General features: G+C 37.4%; 1 protein-coding gene across 1 annotated transcript; it reads left to right on the forward strand.

Annotated features, from left to right (window-relative positions):
- The first annotated feature begins 11,802 nt into the window (after window positions 1-11,802).
- Window positions 11,803-19,715, forward strand: LOC109178835. The gene is made up of 8 exons (XM_019328389.1): window positions 11,803-12,009; window positions 17,914-18,184; window positions 18,271-18,367; window positions 18,440-18,507; window positions 18,644-18,728; window positions 18,822-18,954; window positions 19,055-19,342; window positions 19,434-19,715. The coding sequence occupies exons 1-8, from the start codon at window positions 11,803-11,805 to the stop codon at window positions 19,713-19,715; spliced, it is 1,431 nt and encodes a 476-aa protein (XP_019183934.1).
- The last annotated feature ends 213 nt before the right edge of the window (window positions 19,716-19,928 follow it).

Genomic DNA, 19,928 nt, shown 5'->3' on the forward strand with positions numbered 1-19,928 from the left:
GGGTTGTAGCAATCTCCTTTAAGGGTTTGTCATCAAGTTAGTTTTCAGTCTAGAAAAGTGTATACTTTCCATTCAATGCATGCTTCCTAATCCCTTCACGTAGAATGGGGGGTCGCTTTGAGAATGCTTCTCCATGCATTTGACATGTTATACTTGGGCATCCATAGCAAGCAATTTTGATGATCTATTACATATTTGGCCTTAAACATTCGCTTTCAAAGGGAGTCCTCATTTTGTATAATTCTCCAACCAAGCATCGCATGCATGGTACATTTCTTACAACATACGAACCCCTAGCCCACCACTAGATTTGTTAGATGTCACTATCTGCTAGTTAACTGGGTGACACTTCCTTTCTCCTCCCGTATTGCCCCATAAAAACTTCGAATGCTTCGTTTGATTGTCGAGCATACGCCCACTGGTAGCAAAGTGGTCTGCATGGTGTAATACGGTATGGAAGACAGAACTGACTGTGCCAACACTTGCCTACCAGCTAAGGATAGAGTCTTCGATTTCCATCTTGCCAATCTTGCATGAATCCTATCAGTAATCCCAGCAAAGGATTCCTTTTTCAACCTCCCATGGATGGTAGGAATGCCAAGATATTTGCAAAGTGTCCATAATAAATTTCCAAGAAAGTTTATCGTATGCTTTTTCCAAATCCACCTTCATAATCATCCAGCCGGTAGTTCCTTTTTATATCTCATGGAGTGTAACACTTCTTGGTAAACTAAGATATTATCCGTTATTTGAGGAATGAACAACTTTGGCATATTCATAGTTTAATAAGATTAGGCTCATTATTCACAATGTAATAAATATTAGGCTCATTATTCCTAATGTAGTAGGATTAGTGCTTGTTATTCCTAATGTAACAATGACTACCAATATGAGATAGTCTAAGATTTCTACTCCTTATAGGGCTCATAGCCCAAAAAATGTATAAATAGACCCCAAAATTTGTGTTGGTAATATAAGTTGCATAAAGTATTTGTTTTAACCCAATGGGGTAGCTCAAGTGGCAAATGAGATCTCTTTGTGGGGGAGAATTTTGGGATAACACGAGTTCAATTATCACAAGTGACGATTCCCCTTGGGTCAGTTCCCACTCCGAACGGGGATTAGTCGGTTAAAATATTGATGTAGACATTTTTACAGGGACCCACATGAAGAAAATACCATATCAGTTTGAGGGAGTAAGATTTGGAAGTACGTAGAACTCAAAAAAAAAAAATCAAGTGTTTGTTTTTTTGCACCCAGACCACCTGGTGGCTTACAAAAAAAAAAAAAAAAAAAAAAAAAAAAAAAAAAAAAAAAAAGGCAGCTCAATTGGTCATAGAGGTCAAAGTTTGGAAGAATAACCAGGGATCGAGTCTCACCAGCAGCAGTGTGGGAGCAACCTCTCAAAGTGAGGGGGGACCTCTCAAAGTGAGGGGGGTTCCTTGTGCGCAGTGAGCAAAGGTCTAGCCTCTGTGGTTCATGTTTAGTTGAGTTACCATGATTTACATCCTCTCAAATGCTCTGTCGGGGTCGGTGTGTGGTGGGGGGGGGGGGGGCTTAGGAGTTACTATGATTTACATCCTCTCAAATGCTCTGTCGGTGTGTGGTGGTGGGGGGGGGGGGGGGGGGGCTTAGGAGTTACTATGATTTACATCCTCTCAAATGCTCTGTCGGTGTGTGGTGGGGGGGGGGGGGGGGGGGCTTAGGAGTTACTATAATTTACATCCTCTCAAATGCTCTGTCGGTGTGTGGGGAGGGCCTTAGGATTGGGGTTCAACCTTTTGGAAGAAAAAATAATAATAAAGTGTTTGTTCTTTGTGTTGCTTCTTAACACTTTCTTTCCAATTTTACCCACTTTCTTACAAAGTTTATCATCAATATTTTTTCTTTTATCAATTATATTCTCACTATGTAAAATACAATCACAAACATACATATGTGTATATTTAGTTTATTTATAAGAATATAGTTTAATTAATGAATACTGTGTATACATTTTAATATAATTTTCTATTTATTTTAATTTCTATTTTTTAAAAAAAAAAAACTAAAATTTCACCCTTTTTTTTTGCACGAATTATGTTTTTCATTTGTATCTTATTTAATCTCTGTCTCTTCTCTATATCTTTATCTCGATATATATTAAAGCAAAAAGATTAGGAAATTTTTTTTCCTCCAAAGTGTGAAGGCATTTATTGTATTCACATTACTTTATAAATTCATGTAATTTTAATTACAAATCAAATCAACATCAACATCTCTTATCTTCTCTTATTATAATAAAGCAACAACTTTCTCCCTAAACAATTTTCCCGCTCAAATCAAACGACGTCACTTTATGTCTACAAAAAAAGGTGTACACTAGATGGTGCTCAACAAAGCTTAACGCGTGCACTTTAATTTTGCCGGCTACTTTTTGGTAATACCAACTAAAATAAAGCAATTTAAATAGACTTCTAATAATTACAGACTTCTAAAGAGACTGTTTATATTAAACACTACTTCGAAAACATACTTCTCAAATCTAGAATAAATAAATATAAATACACTCATACTAAAGAGACTCAATGATCTAAATATCTGATCACCATGCTCTTGGAAACTGAAAGGTCGCCCGCACCATTCATACTTCCAAGATAACAACATAGATTTTGAAATCCAGTTTTACATTGTATATAAGCCTCTGTCGATTGAGACATCCACTCCCCACTCCACCTTATCTTCAGTTCGTATCACCTGCAAACCAGAAAAAAAGAAAACAAAAATATCAGCAAAGGAACCATGCCAATGTATGTTGCTGTAAACGATATTGGTCCTCTCAATAGGGAGAACGCAATAAGAGTAAAGTGTGTTAGATGTTACGAAATCGCTGAAAAAGGGTCTACAGAGATTAAGAGTCGAGAAGTGTTGTTTTGCGATAAAGAGATATTTTAGTTCACTGTTTAATATTTTATTTTACTGTTTAATGTTTAGGCTCTACACAGATTTATGCTCTACCAAATCTAGGCTCTAAACAGATTTTTGATCTACACATTTTTTTTTCTGTTCACTGTTTAAGGTTATCCTTGTGCTATATTTTAGTTCACTGTTTAATATTTTATTTTACTGTTTAATGTTTAGGCTCTACACAGATTTATGCTCTACCAAATGTAGGCTCTGTTAGGAATAAAGTGTAATGGTTTTGATATGCCAAATATGTATTTGTAGATCCCCCAATTTTATTTCATAGGTCTAGTAGAGTCTTAGACCATGATCGGGAAATTATTTAATTATGAAAAGAGAAAAACAGAGGAAAATGGATGAAAATAGAAGAAGAAGATATAAAGCCGAAAATCAAGAATTTGTCTGGAGAAAATGACAAATTGAAGAAGAAGATGAATGATATGAAATCACGTCGCTACTACTCAAAGAAGATATCCCAGAAGAATTTTCGTGAAGAAAATTAATATTGGAAGAATGCATGAAATTGACTTGGAGATCAAGCATCTATGGAAAGAAAGAAGTACATCAAATGTGATTGAAGATTTAATCAAAAGGTGTATGGACGAAGTGGATGATGCTTGATATATTATCCGAAATGGCTCAAGTTCGAAACTCACCATCAATAAGTCAAATTAAATTAATCTGATGTAGTTGGGCGCTAGTTTAAGCTTTGGGTGGCAATTGAGATGCAATTGCACTTGGGAGCCGATTTCATAGAAATTGAAATTGGGAGGGAGCAAGTTTCACATGGGAATCAATTCAAGATTTCATAGAAATTGAAATTGGGAGGGAGCAAGTTTCACATGGGAATCAATTCAAGTTGTAGTATGGGATGTAATTCACATTGGGAGCCAATTACAAAGGAGAAATTCAAATTGGGTGGAAGTTCAAAGCCAGTTTGAAGTCTGAGAACACCCAGACGTGAGAATGAAGAAGATGAAGCAGAACTTACACTGAAAAATATTCTCACAAGGAAAATACTAGTACTAGTCTAACTAGTATGGGATCCCAGAGATACAAGGACCACTGTGAGAAAATACTAGTACTAGTCTAACTAGTATGGGATCCCAGAGATACAAGGACCACTTCAGAGCTAATCAGAGAAGCCATTCTACACCAAAACTGAGACCCAGATATTTCCACTCAACGAAGCCATTCTACACCATATTTCCACTCAACGTAAAACCAGAGGAATATCAGATCTCTTTCCAACGGACGAATTCTCATCACCAGCTATAAAATGATGAAGATATGAAGACTTGAAGAAGCAGTGAATAAGAGCAGAAGAGCATACAACGAACTCCCGAACAAGAGAGCAGAAAATTCGAATCCATCAAAGGATCGAATAGAGCAATTAAGCTTAAAAGAGCTAAAATCTTCACGTGTGAGAAAAGAAAAAGAACTCAGAGAGCTTCAAAAGAGAAATATTCTGAGAGTTCTTAAACAGAGCAAAGCAGAGCAAAAATATCAAGTGCTTTACTTGATATATTCAAAGAGAGAAAACACTCAGAGCTATCAGGAGAAATCTTTCCAGAGTGTTTATCTTCATCAAAGAGACCTGCGCATCATTGAAGATCAACTACAGAGTCTCAGAAGTTGGAAGCAAGACAACACTTGTTTTGGAGCAAAACAAGAGAAGGGAGGAAAGTAGCACGGAGCTGTGAAATCCTGGATTGTCACACGGAGCTGTGAGATCCGAAGCAGCAGTGTCGGAGGCACTGGGCGTGATTGGTGTGGGCTTGGTGATCAAAGCACCAGATCATGGGATACGTTTCTATCGGAGTGTGGAAGACGGGGGGAAAGTAACGCGGAGTCGTGAAATCCTGGGATAGTAGCGCGGCGACGTGAAACCCGAAGCAGCAGTGTGGTGTCACTGGGCGTGATTAGTGCGGGCTTTGTGATCAAAGCACTAGATCACGGAATTCATTGTATCTTGGAACCAAGGAGTGGTAGATATAGTGAATTGGCTCTTGGAGAAAAGAGCAAGTGGAGTAGGAGGATTACACCACCTCGCGAACCACTATAATTGTCTTGTGTTCTTTACTGCTTTCTTTACTTACTGCTCTTTACATATACGCTCTACACGAAGATATACTGCTCACACAATCTCACACACACTTTATGTTTAATTATTTCCGCTGTGCACCATACTCTAACAATCTAGTTAAGAGTTTTGGTTTATCTCTGTCTTAGCAATTGTTGTGCTGTGCGAAAAAGTTTGAAAGTCTATTCACCCCCCCCCCCCCCCTCTAGACTTTCACCTTACCTCTTTTGGGACCAACAATTGGTATCAGAGCCTGTAGCCTATTTGAGTCAGTTTATACCAATCTTTGGTATTTAAACACGTTGCCCAACTGGGTTAACTGTTTTTGACTGCTAGGCTGATCCATTCTACAAAGTGTGTGAATTGGATTAATCTTTCATATCTCACGTGATGATGATGAAGAAAGATTTAGCTCAAAATCTATTATTCTCTCTTGATCAATTTGATGATTGGAAAGTTCGTATGCAGGTACACTTATCGGCTTTACACGATGAAATGTGGGAAGTTATTTCCACTGGCCCTATAGAAATATTAAAAATCAATACGGCGTTTGTTATATCCCCGGATGCTCCACAGTACGTACAAAAGCCAAAACCGGAATGGACATCGGACGATAGAACGCGGAATAATCTTGACAATATTGCCAAGGATATTCTATTCAAAGCCGTTGATGATACAATATTTCCGAAGATCCGAAAGTGTGCCACTGCCAAAGAAATATGGGAAACTCTCATCAAGATTGGCGAAGGAGATGAACAAGAAAAAGACAATAAACTCACAATCGCCATGAAGAAGTTCGAAGATTTCAAAATGCTCTCAAATGAAAGTGTTGCAGACATGGAAGCTCGAATGATCAAAGTTCTTGGAGAGATTAGTGATCTTGGCAAAAATATTAGCCAAAAAGAAATTAATCTCAAAATCCTACGAGGCTTACCATCTGCATGGGATATGAAGGTTACGGCTATGCGCGATCACCGAGATCTAAGAATGTTGTCAACAGACAAATTATTTAGTGATCTAAAGGCATATGAGTTCGAAATGAAGGCCAAAGATGATGATGTTCATGAAGCTCGAAATGCTGCTCTAATGGCCGAACAACCGCCAACCTCCAGGTCAGTAGAAAATAATGTTGATTTTATGACTGACGAACAATTTGCTCTTTTTGTCAAAAAGTTTAGAAGGTTTATGCGAAAAGGAGACAACAAAAATTCTGCTCGTGGAAAATTCATCTCTCGCATAACACAAGAAGAAAAAGTCGAAGAAAATAAGGATTTGTGCTACAATTGCCGCAAACCCGGACATTTTAAAATAAATTGTCCGTATCCGATCGTTAGCAAGTATCAAGGAAAAAATGTTGAATCTACGCCGAATAAATCCGAAAGCAAAAGGTTCAAGCGCGACAAAAGAAAAGCTCTCGTTGGCAACGAACCAAACGAAAATGATGATTCGGAGGATTCATCATCAAGCGATGAAAGTTCATATTCGGATGATGATACGGCGCTAGTATGCAAGTCAATTGAGTTGAGTACAAGTGAAGATTGTCTTATGGCTCTTGAAGCAGAGGAAGAAGAGGTAAGTTCTAATTCTTTCAATTCTGTTAATTCCTCTTTTTCTCGTGAATCTATTGATAATCTAATGCGAGATTGTCAAGAGATTATGCTCACTCATCCTCAACTCAAGGAGCGGAATAATATTCTAATTCTTGAAAAAGAAGAAATGAATAAAAAATTGCAAGATGCTTTACTTGAAGTGAGTAAATTGAAGAATGAAAATATTCATCTTCAAGAAGAGTGTAAAGCTAGAGAGGTTAGAGAACATAATCTTAGAGCTACTATTGCTACGTTCACTAATTCGTCTAAAATTATAGATAAAATGGTGAGCATGCAAAAGCCATCAGGAGATAGAACCGGAATCGGTTATGACTCCACATGTTCTCAAACCCCTCAAAATCTGACTAATTCTACTACTACTTTAAATAATAAAGTTCAAGTGGTAAAATTTGTTAAAAGTCAGAATAGCACAATGAGACAAGGACTTGGCTATCAATTAAACGCAAAGTTGAATGTTGAAAGGACGAAACAAGTTTATACTACGGCAAAGCAACAAAAATTCTACAAGCAAAGATATGCCAAAGAGTCAAGTGCAAAAAGATTTCATAGAAAAGAGGGAAGCTTTTCTAGAAATAAAGTTGGGAAATTTCATCCCACTCAAAAAGATTGGTTGTGTAATAGATGTAATATTTTTTATAGACCAAAGCAACCATTCTCTTCCCAGGTGCCAAAATATAAAAATAATTTTCAAAACCCGGCGCCAAAAATATTTTCTAATGTGAGTTATGATTATCGTGTCTCCAATGGTTACAAATCGCCTCATCTTAATTCAATAAGATCAAGGTGTGTTTGGTTACCAAAAATCACTAACAGTAAAGGACCCAAGCAAGTATGGGTACCTAAAGTTAATTAATCTTTTTTGCAGGATGTTTGGTACATCGATAGTGGTTGCTCACGCCACATGACTAGAAATAAATCATATCTAGTGAATTTCAAAGAAATCGATGGACCAAAAGTTATATTCGGAGGAAATCAAAATTATGGAATTACAAAAGGAGTTGGCACGATCAAGAAAAATGGTTTGAAGATTGAAGATGTTTCTTTCGTTGAAGGATTAAAATTTAATTTGTTGAGCACTAGTCAATTTTGTGATAAAGGCTATCTTGTAGAATTTTCTAAAGATAATTGCCTAATCAAAAATGAGCTCACAAATGAGATTATTTTATCTGGAAAACGGCGAAAGAATATGTATGTTGTTGATTGGAGCACAAGCAAAGATTCAGTGTGCTTAATGGCCAGAAATTCAAATGAAGCTAATTTGGAATGGCACAGAAAGCTCAACCACTTAAACTTCAAGACCATCAATTAGCTTGCAAAGAAGAATCTAGTAGAAGGCTTGCCAGATATTATCTTCAAGAAGGACCAAGTGTGTGATGCATGCCAACGCGGAAAGCAAATCAAATCATCATTCAAATCAAAGACACACGAGTCAACGTCAAGACCGCTAAGCTTACTACATATGGACTTATTTGGACCAGTTGATCCAATAAGTGTAAGTGGTAAGAAATATACTCTCGTTGTTGTTGATGATTTTTCCAGGTACACTTGGACCGTGTTTCTCAAGAAGAAAAATGAAGTTGAGCAAGTTCTACCGAAGCTGTTGAAGCAACTACAAAATGAGAAAGAATTGCAAATATCAAAAATACGAACGGATCGCGGAACCGAGTTCGTGAATGGAGTTATACAAGCTTTTTGCAATTCACATGGAATTTCTCATCAATTATCTGCCGCAAGAACACCGCAACAAAATGGTGTTGCCGAAAGAAGAAACCGGACGCTCAAAGAAGCCGCACGAGTGATGATTAGTGCTGCCGGTCTCCCGAAACGATATTGGGCGGAAGCTATCAACACTGCTTGTTACACGCAAAATCGAAGCATGATCCATAAGCAGTACAAGAAGACGCCATACGAGCTATATAAAGGGAGAAAACCAAATATTGGTTATTTTCATATTTTTGGATGCAAATGTTTTATTCATATTAATGATAAATTGCATCTAAAAGCTTTTGATGAGCGTGCAGATGAAGGAATTTTTCTAGGATATTCAGCTACCAGCAAGGCGTACAGAGTTCTGAATAAAAGATCAATGGTGGTTGAAGAATCCATACACGTGGTATTTTTTGAAAAATCACAGATCAAAAATGATGCACTGGACGAAGAAATTGCTCAAAATGGTAACAAGTGTCATATTGATTTTTGTGATACTAATGATACGTGTGAAGATGATGTTTTGCAGGGAATGGATGAGTTGGAAATTAATTCTCTAGAAAATCCCATCCCTCACCCAGAAGAAGTTGGAAATTCTTTAAATAATAATTTTGGGAGTGATGCCTCACGTGGGAATGGAGATGCAGTACAAGTTGGTGATCCAATTAATGATCAAATTGCATGTGATGTTGGTAATCAATTTCAAGACAATTTAATTGATGAAATTCGAACCAACACTGCAAATTCACAACAAATGGATCCACCCAGTACCATGCATCCATTTCAACCAGATTTAAGATGGCTCAAAAATCACCCTCCAGAATTAATTATTGGGAATATCCATGAAGGCGTGAAAACAAGATCATCTACCATGGAAGCATTGTTCACGTGTTATCTATCTCAGATTGAACCAAAAGAAATTGACGAAGCTCTCAATGATCCGGATTGGATAAATGCTATGCAAGAGGAGCTCGATCAATTCAAAAGAAATGATGTTTGGGAACTTGTTCCAAGACCGGCGAATCACAATGTTGTAGGAACCAAATGGGTCTTCCGGAACAAAGCAAACGAAGAAGGCGTGATTGTTAGGAATAAAGCAAGGCTCGTTGCAAAAGGATACTCTCAAGAAGAAGGAATAGATTTTGATGAAACCTTTGCACCAGTAGCCCGACTTGAAGCAATCAGAATTTTCCTAGCCTACGCCGCACACAAAGATTTCACCGTTTATCAAATGGACGTGAAAAGCGCATTCTTGAATGGTCTACTTGAAGAAGAAGTTTATGTCGAACAACCCCCAGGTTTTGAGCTTATGCAGAACAAATTCGAAATGAGCATGATGGGTGAATTGAATTACTTCTTGGGCTTACAAGTCAAACAACTGAAAGAAGGAGTATTCATCAATCAAGCAAAGTACACCCGCGACTTGATAAAGAAGTTTGGCCTTGATGGAAAATCATCGATCAAAATTCCAATGAGCACATCAACAAGGCTAGACAAAGATGAAGATGGAAAAGATGTCGATCAAACAAAATATAGAGGAATGATTGGTTCACTTCTATATCTTACTGCAAGCAGGCCGGACATTTCTTATGCTGTGGGAGTGTGTGCAAGATTCCAAGCAAATCCAAAAGAAAGCCACCTCACCGCAACAAAGAAGATCATACGATATCTGAAAGGCACAATCAATGTTGGATTGTGGTATCCAAAAGGTACAGATTTTACTCTAATGGGTTTTTCAGATGCGGATTTTGCAGGTTGCAAAATAGACAGAAAAAGCACTTCCGGGACATGCCAGTTCTTGGGGGGAAGGCTTGTTTCTTGGTTCAGCAAAAAGCAAAATTCCATCGCAACTAGTACCGCCGAGGCCGAATATATTGCTGCAGGAAGTTGTTGTGCGCAAATTTTGTGGATGAAGCAACAATTGAAGGATTACGGAGTTAATTGTGATGACGTTAGTATTTATTGTGATAATACTAGTGCAATCGCTATCACTCACAATCCGGTGCTTCACTCAAGAACCAAACATATCGACATTCGACATCATTTTATAAGGGATCACGTTGAAAAGAAAAATCTGAAGATCGAATATATCCCTACGGAAAACCAAGTTGCTGATATTCTCACGAAGCCTTTATGCGAAACGAGATTTTCTACCTTAAGGCACGAGTTGGGAATGATCGAAATGAGCTAAGTGTCACTGATCTTAATCTCTCTATTTAAATTGATACTTGTGCTCAACATTAATTGTTTTATGTGGATAAATTGTTTTATGTGTTTCTATGCATGATTTTATTCGAAATATTTATGTGATAAAATTGCAATATGTGTTTGGAATTTATTTGTGTATTTGCATGTATTATTTAACGTGAGATCATATGCCATGCAAATTAATTTGATAAAATGTGCAATTCGTGGTTTATTTGATAATTTGTTTAAAATTGCATGTTTTTGATGTGTTAATCAGTTTTTGAGTATGAGTTCATGTTTCTGTAAATTAACTAACTTGTTTGCATGAACAATTTGCTCTAAAAATGATTTACCGTGTTTATTTAATTATATATGTGCCTAATGTGATTTACCGTGTTTTATATGTGTTTCGTGCATATATATGATATAATGTGTTAAAATGCTTTAAGTTAATATTTTTCGTTTCTAAAATCTGTTTTTAGGATGTAAAATTTTATATAAAGTTGTTTCTAATTACAAATTAGGAATATGTGTGTTAATTGTGTTAATTTCCAAATTATATGTATTTTAATTAGGAATGTCGTGTATATGTGTTTAATATTTTGGTATGTGTGGTAAATTATTTGTGGAGTAATTTTTGCTACTAACGAGATGTTTGAGTGTGTTTATATCTGTGGTACACGATTTTGAGAAGGAAATCAGGAGATAAAAGAGGAAAATTTAGAGTTTAATTGGGTATCAAACCTCCACACATAAACTCCTACCCTTTCTAAACCTCCACCCAACCTAAACCTCCCCCCATAATCCTCTCCTAGATCAAATCTTTCCAAACTGATATTCTTTCTCTCTCAAATCGGCACCCCATACCTTCTCTCAGCTTAATAATATCAATCGTCTCCCACAGAGCAATTAAAACCTAACCCCTCATTAAACTCTCCCCTCTAAACCGTTGCCCATCAAATCTCTTCCGATCCACCGCCATCTTAGCCAATGAGAAGTCTTTCTGCTATCCATCACATCCGTAAACTCTAAACGACGGCAAGAAGAATTAACTCTCCATCGGCAAGTGAACCGATTACACTCCTGACCGCCCTATATATTGGGAGACAGCCGAGACATACTTGTTGTGGAAGATTTTGTTGTTTGAATTTTTGCAGGTGCAAGATGGTGTCCAGCGAGTCTCAAGAAAACGAGATAAGGAAGCAAAGTCAGAGAACCTGGGAGAAAGTTCTCAAACAACCCCGAAGGGCAACACGCACGGACGGACGAAAAATGGCAGGAGAAACACCAAGCAACCCTCTGGTGTTAATATCTGATGAAAGGGAGCAAGAGAAGGAGTCGCCAAAAATTCAAGCTGTAGCAGAATCACCACCGCGTGAACTGGGCTTTATCTATGAAGAAGATGATGGTGCCAAGAAACCATTGGCAGAACAAGACCGAGTGGAAGGGTCTGAGCCTCCATTCATGAAGTTCTCTCCGGTTGTTCAACCTGACATATATGCTGAAATTCTGAATATGAGCAATTCAGAATATCTCCAGTATTTAAAACAACTGACTTTTGGACCGGTTCTACCTCCTCCCGGTTTCGGTTTTGATGGGCTCTATCAACCTCCACCTCCACCAGAGCCTGTCCCGAACTTTCCACCAAGTCTGCCAGTTCTTGCACCTCTGCCACAAGAAATCCCTGCTCTTCCACCGCCTCCTCAGCAGATGCCACTCAACCCGTTCATCCGTCCTCGAGTGGACTTTACTAGGTTTTTTAATCAAACCTATTCATCTTCAAGCTCAAACGGGTCGATGTTCGAGGAAAGTGAGTCAAGTGGTGACTCAGGACCGGGATATGCTCCTTCACCACCAGGAGGCTATGACTCAGAAGACTGCATGAGTACGGGTTTTTCTGCCTGCTGAAGAAATGTTATGCTATCTCTCTCTCTCTCTCCTTCTCTGTAAGAAGGAGATAAATAAAAATTCTTGGATGTTTTTGCTACTGGTTTTGTCTATCTCTATTCTCTCTCTGCCTCTCTCTCCTACAAAATGAAAAATCCCTACGTATATAAAAAGATCAAAAGTTTCGTAGCCAAAAAGACACAAAAAAAAATTATATGAATAAAAATAAAATAAAAAGGAATTAAAAAAAATTATATATTATGGCTACAAAAGGGATAAAAGAAGAAAAGATTAAGAGGAGAAGTGTCAGTACGAGAAGAAATAAGAGAACAAGTGTCAGAAGAAAGAAGAAGAGATATACCAGTGGAAGTTGCAATAGAAGTTGCTACTGAGAGTAGACTGCAAATCACAGAGGATTTATCCAGTGTATTGCCAGTACACCATACCGAGTCTACCATACCCATTGTGGACCCTGTTCTAGAAAATGAAGATATATTTGCAGACAACTACATAAGAACAGAAGTCTTAGAAGAACAAGTTGGTGATCTCAATCAAGAAGCCGAATCACCTGAAGAAGAAGGGATGCAACTTATTGACACAGTTATTCTCATAGATCCGAATAAAAGTCCATTCGGATCCCCTCAAAATTTTGTGCAGATGGATGAACAAGATGATGGCATATTTTCATCCTTATTTGCCAAAGTTGCCGAATCCAGTGATGTTGTTTGTCAAACTATTGGAGAAAAGTTGATTGAACAAAATCAAAAGATGGATCAACAACACACGGATGTACGAGTCAATCTGAAGGAATTAATGGAGAATCAAAATATTTTGAAGACCCAGATTGACAAAGCAGAAAGAATTCTGAAAGGAGAATTGACAAAAGGCTTACTTGAAGTGATTCAGCTCATGAAGAAGGAACGAGAAGCATCACAACGAACGTCACTTGAGACAAATCAAGGCGATTCAAGATCAAGAAAGCCGAATCAACAAACTTGAAGCTGAACTCGCAGTTACAACAAACAAGCTTGACAACGTGCAAACCGTTTCCATTGAAACACACAACAGTGTTGAAACTGTGAAGGCAAGCCAAGACCGAGATTTTAAGACCCTTGCATTTTTGGTTGATAACGCCAAAAGGGGGGAAGAAATTCTCAGTCACTTGGCTTTGCAACAACAAGAATTTATTCTTGGAAGTCAACAACAGCCAGTAGTGTCTACTCAAGGTAGAGGCCGAAGCCGCGGACAATCCTCACAAGGACCATCTCAGATTGGTTTTGCTCAGTTCGCGAATCCTAGTCTTGGTACTACATCAAAAGTTGCTGAAACTCGTGGCTGGTTTGAATGCTCAAAAGGTACCGCCACTCAGACAATCGTATGGACGAAGGAAAATTTACCAAGCATGATCAAGAAATGGCCTGCAGCCGATCAAGCCCAATGGATCTCGGAAAAGAATAAAGAAGAAGAAGGCAAAAGGAAAAGAACCGAGATGTGGTATGAACTAAAAGATTTCACTAGAAATATGGGCATGAATCTTGGAGAAGAAAGAAGCTTCGAAGAATGTGTCTTATGGTGGGAAAACGGAGTTCTTCCGGGCAACAATATCAAAGAAGCTTATGGATACTATATGGCCGGACAGCTTACAAAGAAATTTCAGAATGCAAAGTTCAAAGATGATTTCTTCAAGCTCAGAGAACATGTCAAGGAAATTTTGAAGAAAGACTTTGGTGTGAAGAAACCCAGAAGGTAATCTGAAAATTCTCTTAAGCTGATATTTTCTCTATTTTCGAACCTCTGTTGCGTTTTTCTCTATAAATTCGAAATATATCAATAAATATTTCCCAAGGTCTATTTTGAGTCTTTAATTTTATTTGTTTAATGTAATTAGACTTTCGTGAATTAAAAGACAAGAAATATGTCAAACGCACGCCAAAATTAAAAATTGATGATGATCAAAATAAAAATAATTCAAGATGCGTTTAGAAGCTTGTCTAAAAATTTAATTCACAAGTTTCTTTTGATTGTGTCTAGAAAACCATTTGTTAAACTCGTCTTGGCTTTGTCAAATAAAATTGAGCAAAAAGATTATTTTTCAAAGACTTAAAGCCAATGACTGAGTATAGGTTTTGGCATTATCAAAAGGGGGGAAATTGTTAGGAATAAAGTGTAATGGTTTTGATATGCCAAATATGTATTTGTAGATCCCCCAATTTTATTTCATAGGTCTAGTAGAGTCTTAGACCATGATCGGGAAATTATTTAATTATGAAAAGAGAAAAACAGAGGAAAATGGATGAAAATAGAAGAAGAAGATATAAACCCGAAAATCAAGAATTTGTCTGGAGAAAATGACAAATTGAAGAAGAAGATGAATGATATGAAATCACGTCGCTACTACTCAAAGAAGATATCCCAGAAGAATTTTCGTGAAGAAAATTAATATTGGAAGAATGCATGAAATTGACTTGGAGATCAAGCATCTATGGAAAGAAAGAAGTACATCATATGTGATTAGAGATTTAATCAAAAGTTGTACGGACGAAGTGGATGATGCTTGATATATTATCCGAAATGGCTCAAGTTCAAAACTCACCATCAACAATTTTACAAGGTAAAATTTGAGAAGTCAAATTAAATTAATCTGATGGAGTTGGGCGCTAGTTTAAGCTTTGGGCGCCGATTACAAGTGGAAATTGGGAAGCAATTTCACTTGGGTGGCAATTGAGATGCAATTGCACTTGGGAGCCAAACTAGCTTTGGGCGCCGATTACAAGTGGAAATTGGGAAGCAATTTCACTTGGGTGGCAATTGAGATGCAATTGCACTTGGGAGCCAACGATTACAAGTGGAAATTGGGAAGCAATTTCACTTGGGTGGCAATTGAGATGCAATTGCACTTGGGAGCCAATTTAAAGGAATTGGGAAAGTGCAGCCAATTTAAAGGAATTGGGAGCCAATTTCATAGAAATTGAAATTGAAATTGGGAGCTAGTTCGAAGCAAGCTAGGGAGCCAAGCCAATTCAAGTTGTAGTATGGGATGCAATTCAGATTGGGGAGCTTTGGGCGCCGATTACAAGTGGAAATTGGGAAGCAATTTCACTTTGGGGAGCTTTGGGCGCCGATTACAAGTGGAAATTGGGAAGCAATTTCACTTGGGTGGCAATTGAGATGCAATTGCACTTGGGAGCCAATTTAAAGGAATTGGGAAAGTGCAGCCAATTTAAAGGAATTGGGAGCCAATTTCATAGAAATTGAAATTGGGAGCTAGTTCGAAGCAATTGAAATTGGGAGCCAGTTTCAGAGAAATTGAGATTAATTGAAATTGGGAGCTAGGGAGCCAATTCAAGTTGTAGTATGGGATGCAATTCAGATTGGGGACCAATTAAAAGAAGACAGCTAGGGAGCCAATTCAAGTTGTAGTATGGGATGCAATTCAGATTGGGGACCAATTAAAAGAAGACATTGAGATTAATTGAAATTGGGAGCTAGTTCACATGGGAATCAATTCAAGTTGGGAGCCAATGTAGAATTGAAATTGGGAGCCAATTCAAGTTGTAGTATGGGATGCAATTCAGATTGGGGACCAATTAAAAGAAGACATTGAGGAGCAATTGAATTGAGATGAAATTCAAAGAGAAGTCCAATTTCGAAGTCAACATTGAGGAGTAATTGGAGCACCAGGAGATGTTGGGAGCCAATTGCAAGTCAAAGTCAATTGGGAGCCAATTACAAAGGAGAAATTCAATTTGGGTGCCAATTACAATCCAATTGAAATTGGGTGTCAATTACAAAGGAGAAATTCAAATTGGGTGGAAGTTCAAAGCCAGTTTGAAGTCTGAGAACACCCAGACGTGAGAATGAAGAAGATGAAGCAGAACTTACAGTGAAAAATATTCTCACAAGGAAAATACTAGTCTAACTAGTATGGGATTAAAATAAAGATTATTTTTGAATCCCAGAGATACAAGGACCACTTCAGAGCTAATCAGAGAAGCCATTCTACACCAAAACTGAGACCCAGATATTTCCACTCAACGTAAAACCAGAGGAATATCAGACGAAGTTTGGGAGCTCATTTACATGGAGATGAAGATCTTTCAAACGGCTAGCTTATCTCTTTCTGACATTTTTGCAAAAGATAAGATAAGATCTCTGACATGGGAGCGTCTCTTTCCAACGGACGAATTCTCATCACCAGCTATAAAATGATGAAGATATGAAGACTTGAAGAAGCAGTGAATAAGAGCAGAAGAGCATACAACGAACTCACGAACAAGAGAGCAGAAAATTCGAATCCATCAAAGGATCGAATAGAGCAATTAAGCTTAAAAGAGCTAAAATCTTCAAGTGTGAGAAAAGAAAAAGAACTCAGAGAGCTTCAAAAGAGAAATATTCTGAGAGTTCTTAAACAGAGCAAAGCAGAGCAAAAATATCAAGTGCTTTACTTGATATATTCAAAGAGAGAAAACACTCAGAGCTATCAGGAGAAATCTTTCCAGAGTGTTTATCTTCATCAAAGAGACCTGCGCATCATTGAAGATCAACTACAGAGTCTCAGAAGTTGGAAGCAAGACAACACTTGTTTTGGAGCAAAACAAGAGAAGGGAGGAAAGTAGCACGGAGCTGTGAAATCCTGGATTGTCACACGGAGCTGTGAGATCCGAAGCAGCAGTGTCGGAGGCACTGGGCGTGATTGGTGTGGGCTTGGTGATCAAAGCACCAGATCATGGGATACGTTTCTACCGGAGTGTGGAAGACGGGGGGAAAGTAACGCGGAGTCGTGAAATCCTGGGATAGTAGCGCGGCGACGTGAAACCCGAAGCAGCAGTGTGGTGTCACTGGGCGTGATTAGTGCGGGCTTTGTGATCAAAGCACTAGATCACGGAATTCATTGTATCTTGGAACCAAGGAGTGGTAGATATAGTGAATTGGCTCTTGGAGAAAAAAACAAGTGGAGTAGGAGAATTACACCACCTCGCGAACCACTATAATTGTCTTGTGTTCTTTACTGCTTTCTTTACTTACTGCTCTTTACATATACGCTCTACACGAAGATATACTGCTCACACAATCTCACACACACTTTATGTTTAATTATTTCCGCTGTGCACCATACTCTAACAATCTAGTTAAGAGTTTTGGTTTATCTCTGTCTTAGCAATTGTTGTGCTGTGCGAAAAAGTTTGAAAGTCTATTCAAACCCCCCCCCCCCCCCCCCTAGACTTTCACCTTACCTCTTTTGGGACCAACAGGCTCTAAACAGATTTTTGATCTACACTTTTTTTTTCTGTTCACTGTTTAAGGTTATCCTTATGCTATATTTTAGTTCACTGTTTAATATTTTATTTTACTGTTTAATGTTTAGGCTCTACACAGATTTATGCTCTACCAAATCTAGGCTCAAAACAGATTTTTGATCTACACTTTTTTTTCTGTTCACTGTTTAAGGTTATCTTTATGCTAATGTTTTATTTATTTCACTAATCTTATGTGCAGGGAACTTTCGTTCATTTGAACATGCAAAACAAGGATGTTAAAAAATATAACAATGTTTTAATAGAAGGGAAGCTCTATTCAGTCAAAATTTTTTTGGTGTTCACCCACTATTATATGTACAAAACTTGTGATCACAAATATATGATCAGGCGAAACTATAAGACTCAGGTAAAGGCAATAAAATCCAAAGCTTTTTCTACTAAGATGTTTCAGCTAAAAAGCTATGACTCTTTGAAAGACCCTACTCAAGTCAATGACAAGGTGCTGTTTGGTAAGTATTTTGTTCTTATTTTTGCTATTTTTCATTCAACTATTTTTGTATTTGGTCTACTATTCATTTATTTTGTGATGATACAGATTTAATAGGCAGAGTTGTCGAGATCCATGCTCCTGTTGACAAAATCATAGGAGGTAGACCAGCCAAACTCCTGGACTTTAAAATGGCTGATAATGAGTAAGTTCCATATTAACAAATCTGTTCCTATATTTCTAATGATTATATTTTTTCTAACACACTTGCCTATAGGGGAAATACCTTACAGTGCACTGTGTGGGATAGTCATGTTGGTGCCATGCTACCATACTATGATGCAGGTCTTAATTAAACCACTAATTTTGGTTCTTCAGCTGTGTCGGGCAAAGGTGGTCAATGGTAAGTTATAATGATAGATTATTCTTTTACAGTATTTCTAGGTTTTCCATTGTTCATTAACATCTATCATGCTAATAGGTGAAGTCAGAATCACTAGCTGCTATGATGCTACCCAACTTCATTTCAATGCATCTTACCAGGAATTTGCTTATTTTAGGTTTCAGTAAGTGCCTGAATTTTTTTTTTATCTACACTCTACATTTTCTAAACTATTGTATCAGACATTTATACAACTGTGTATTAATTTTACCTGTAGGTTAACTGCTGCAAAGAGTCCTTTACGCAGTATCAATACAGCAACAATGTTGTCTCAATCAACTGGAATTGATGATTTTACGAGTGGTGCTTTGACTGTAACTACAGTAGTTGATCTATTGAAAAAGAAGCAGGTTAGACTCTATATTTCTAAAAACCATGAATACAGTCCACAAAACTGATTATAGATTACATAAGACAGAGTAACCAAGTAATTTCAAAAAAAAAATGCAGAATGGGGATTTCTATGTACCTGCTGAAATTGTGGGTATTGAAGGTTCTTTTGGATGGATGTACATCTCTTGCATGTCACCGGGATGTAATAGAAAGCTTTATGAACAATCAGGTGATCTGATTTGTACAAATTGTGATAAGAAATATAAACAAGGAATGGCAAGGTATCGGGTCAGAGTTATTGTTCTAGATAAAGGTCTAAGAGATGCTCCTTTCTTTTTATGGGATAGGGAGTGTTCTGAATTAGTTGGTATCCCAGCACACAGTTTGTACACAAAGTATAATAAGGTAAAGTTACATTACTTATAAATTTTACACATACATATAGAGTCATTTTGGATTTGTCTTTTTAAAAAGTATGCTATTTTTTGTATGTTAGGTTTTTGACATTCCAAAAGAATTGGAATCATTAGTTGGTATGAGAATGGTATTTAAGATATCATTAAAAATGGAGTTCATGAAGGGAGCTAATTCAGCCTACACTGTTATGAGAGTTCTAAGGGATGAAGCCTTAGTCTCAGCTAGGGATGTCAATTTAGCCCGAACCCGATGGGCCAACCCGATAAAACCGAAACCGCCAGGGCTATGGCCCGAACGGGCTAGCCCGATAAAACACATTAGCCCGACGAGCCCGAAACCGATTAGCCCGGTAGCCCGATAGGGCTAGCCCGAAATTAAAAGGGCTAGCCCGACAACCCGAACTATTGAAAATTATTCTTTATTATAGAAGTGATGTGAAACCTAACACACATTAAATAATTATTATAATTATAAATAAATAAATAAATAAATAAATATATATATATATATATATATATATATATATATATATATATATAATTTAAATTAAAATCTAAGTTTTTAGTTTTTTAAA

Source organism: Ipomoea nil, unplaced genomic scaffold (assembly GCF_001879475.1).
Source record: "Ipomoea nil cultivar Tokyo-kokei standard unplaced genomic scaffold, Asagao_1.1 scaffold0873, whole genome shotgun sequence".
NCBI classification, from domain to species: Eukaryota; Viridiplantae; Streptophyta; class Magnoliopsida; order Solanales; family Convolvulaceae; genus Ipomoea; species Ipomoea nil.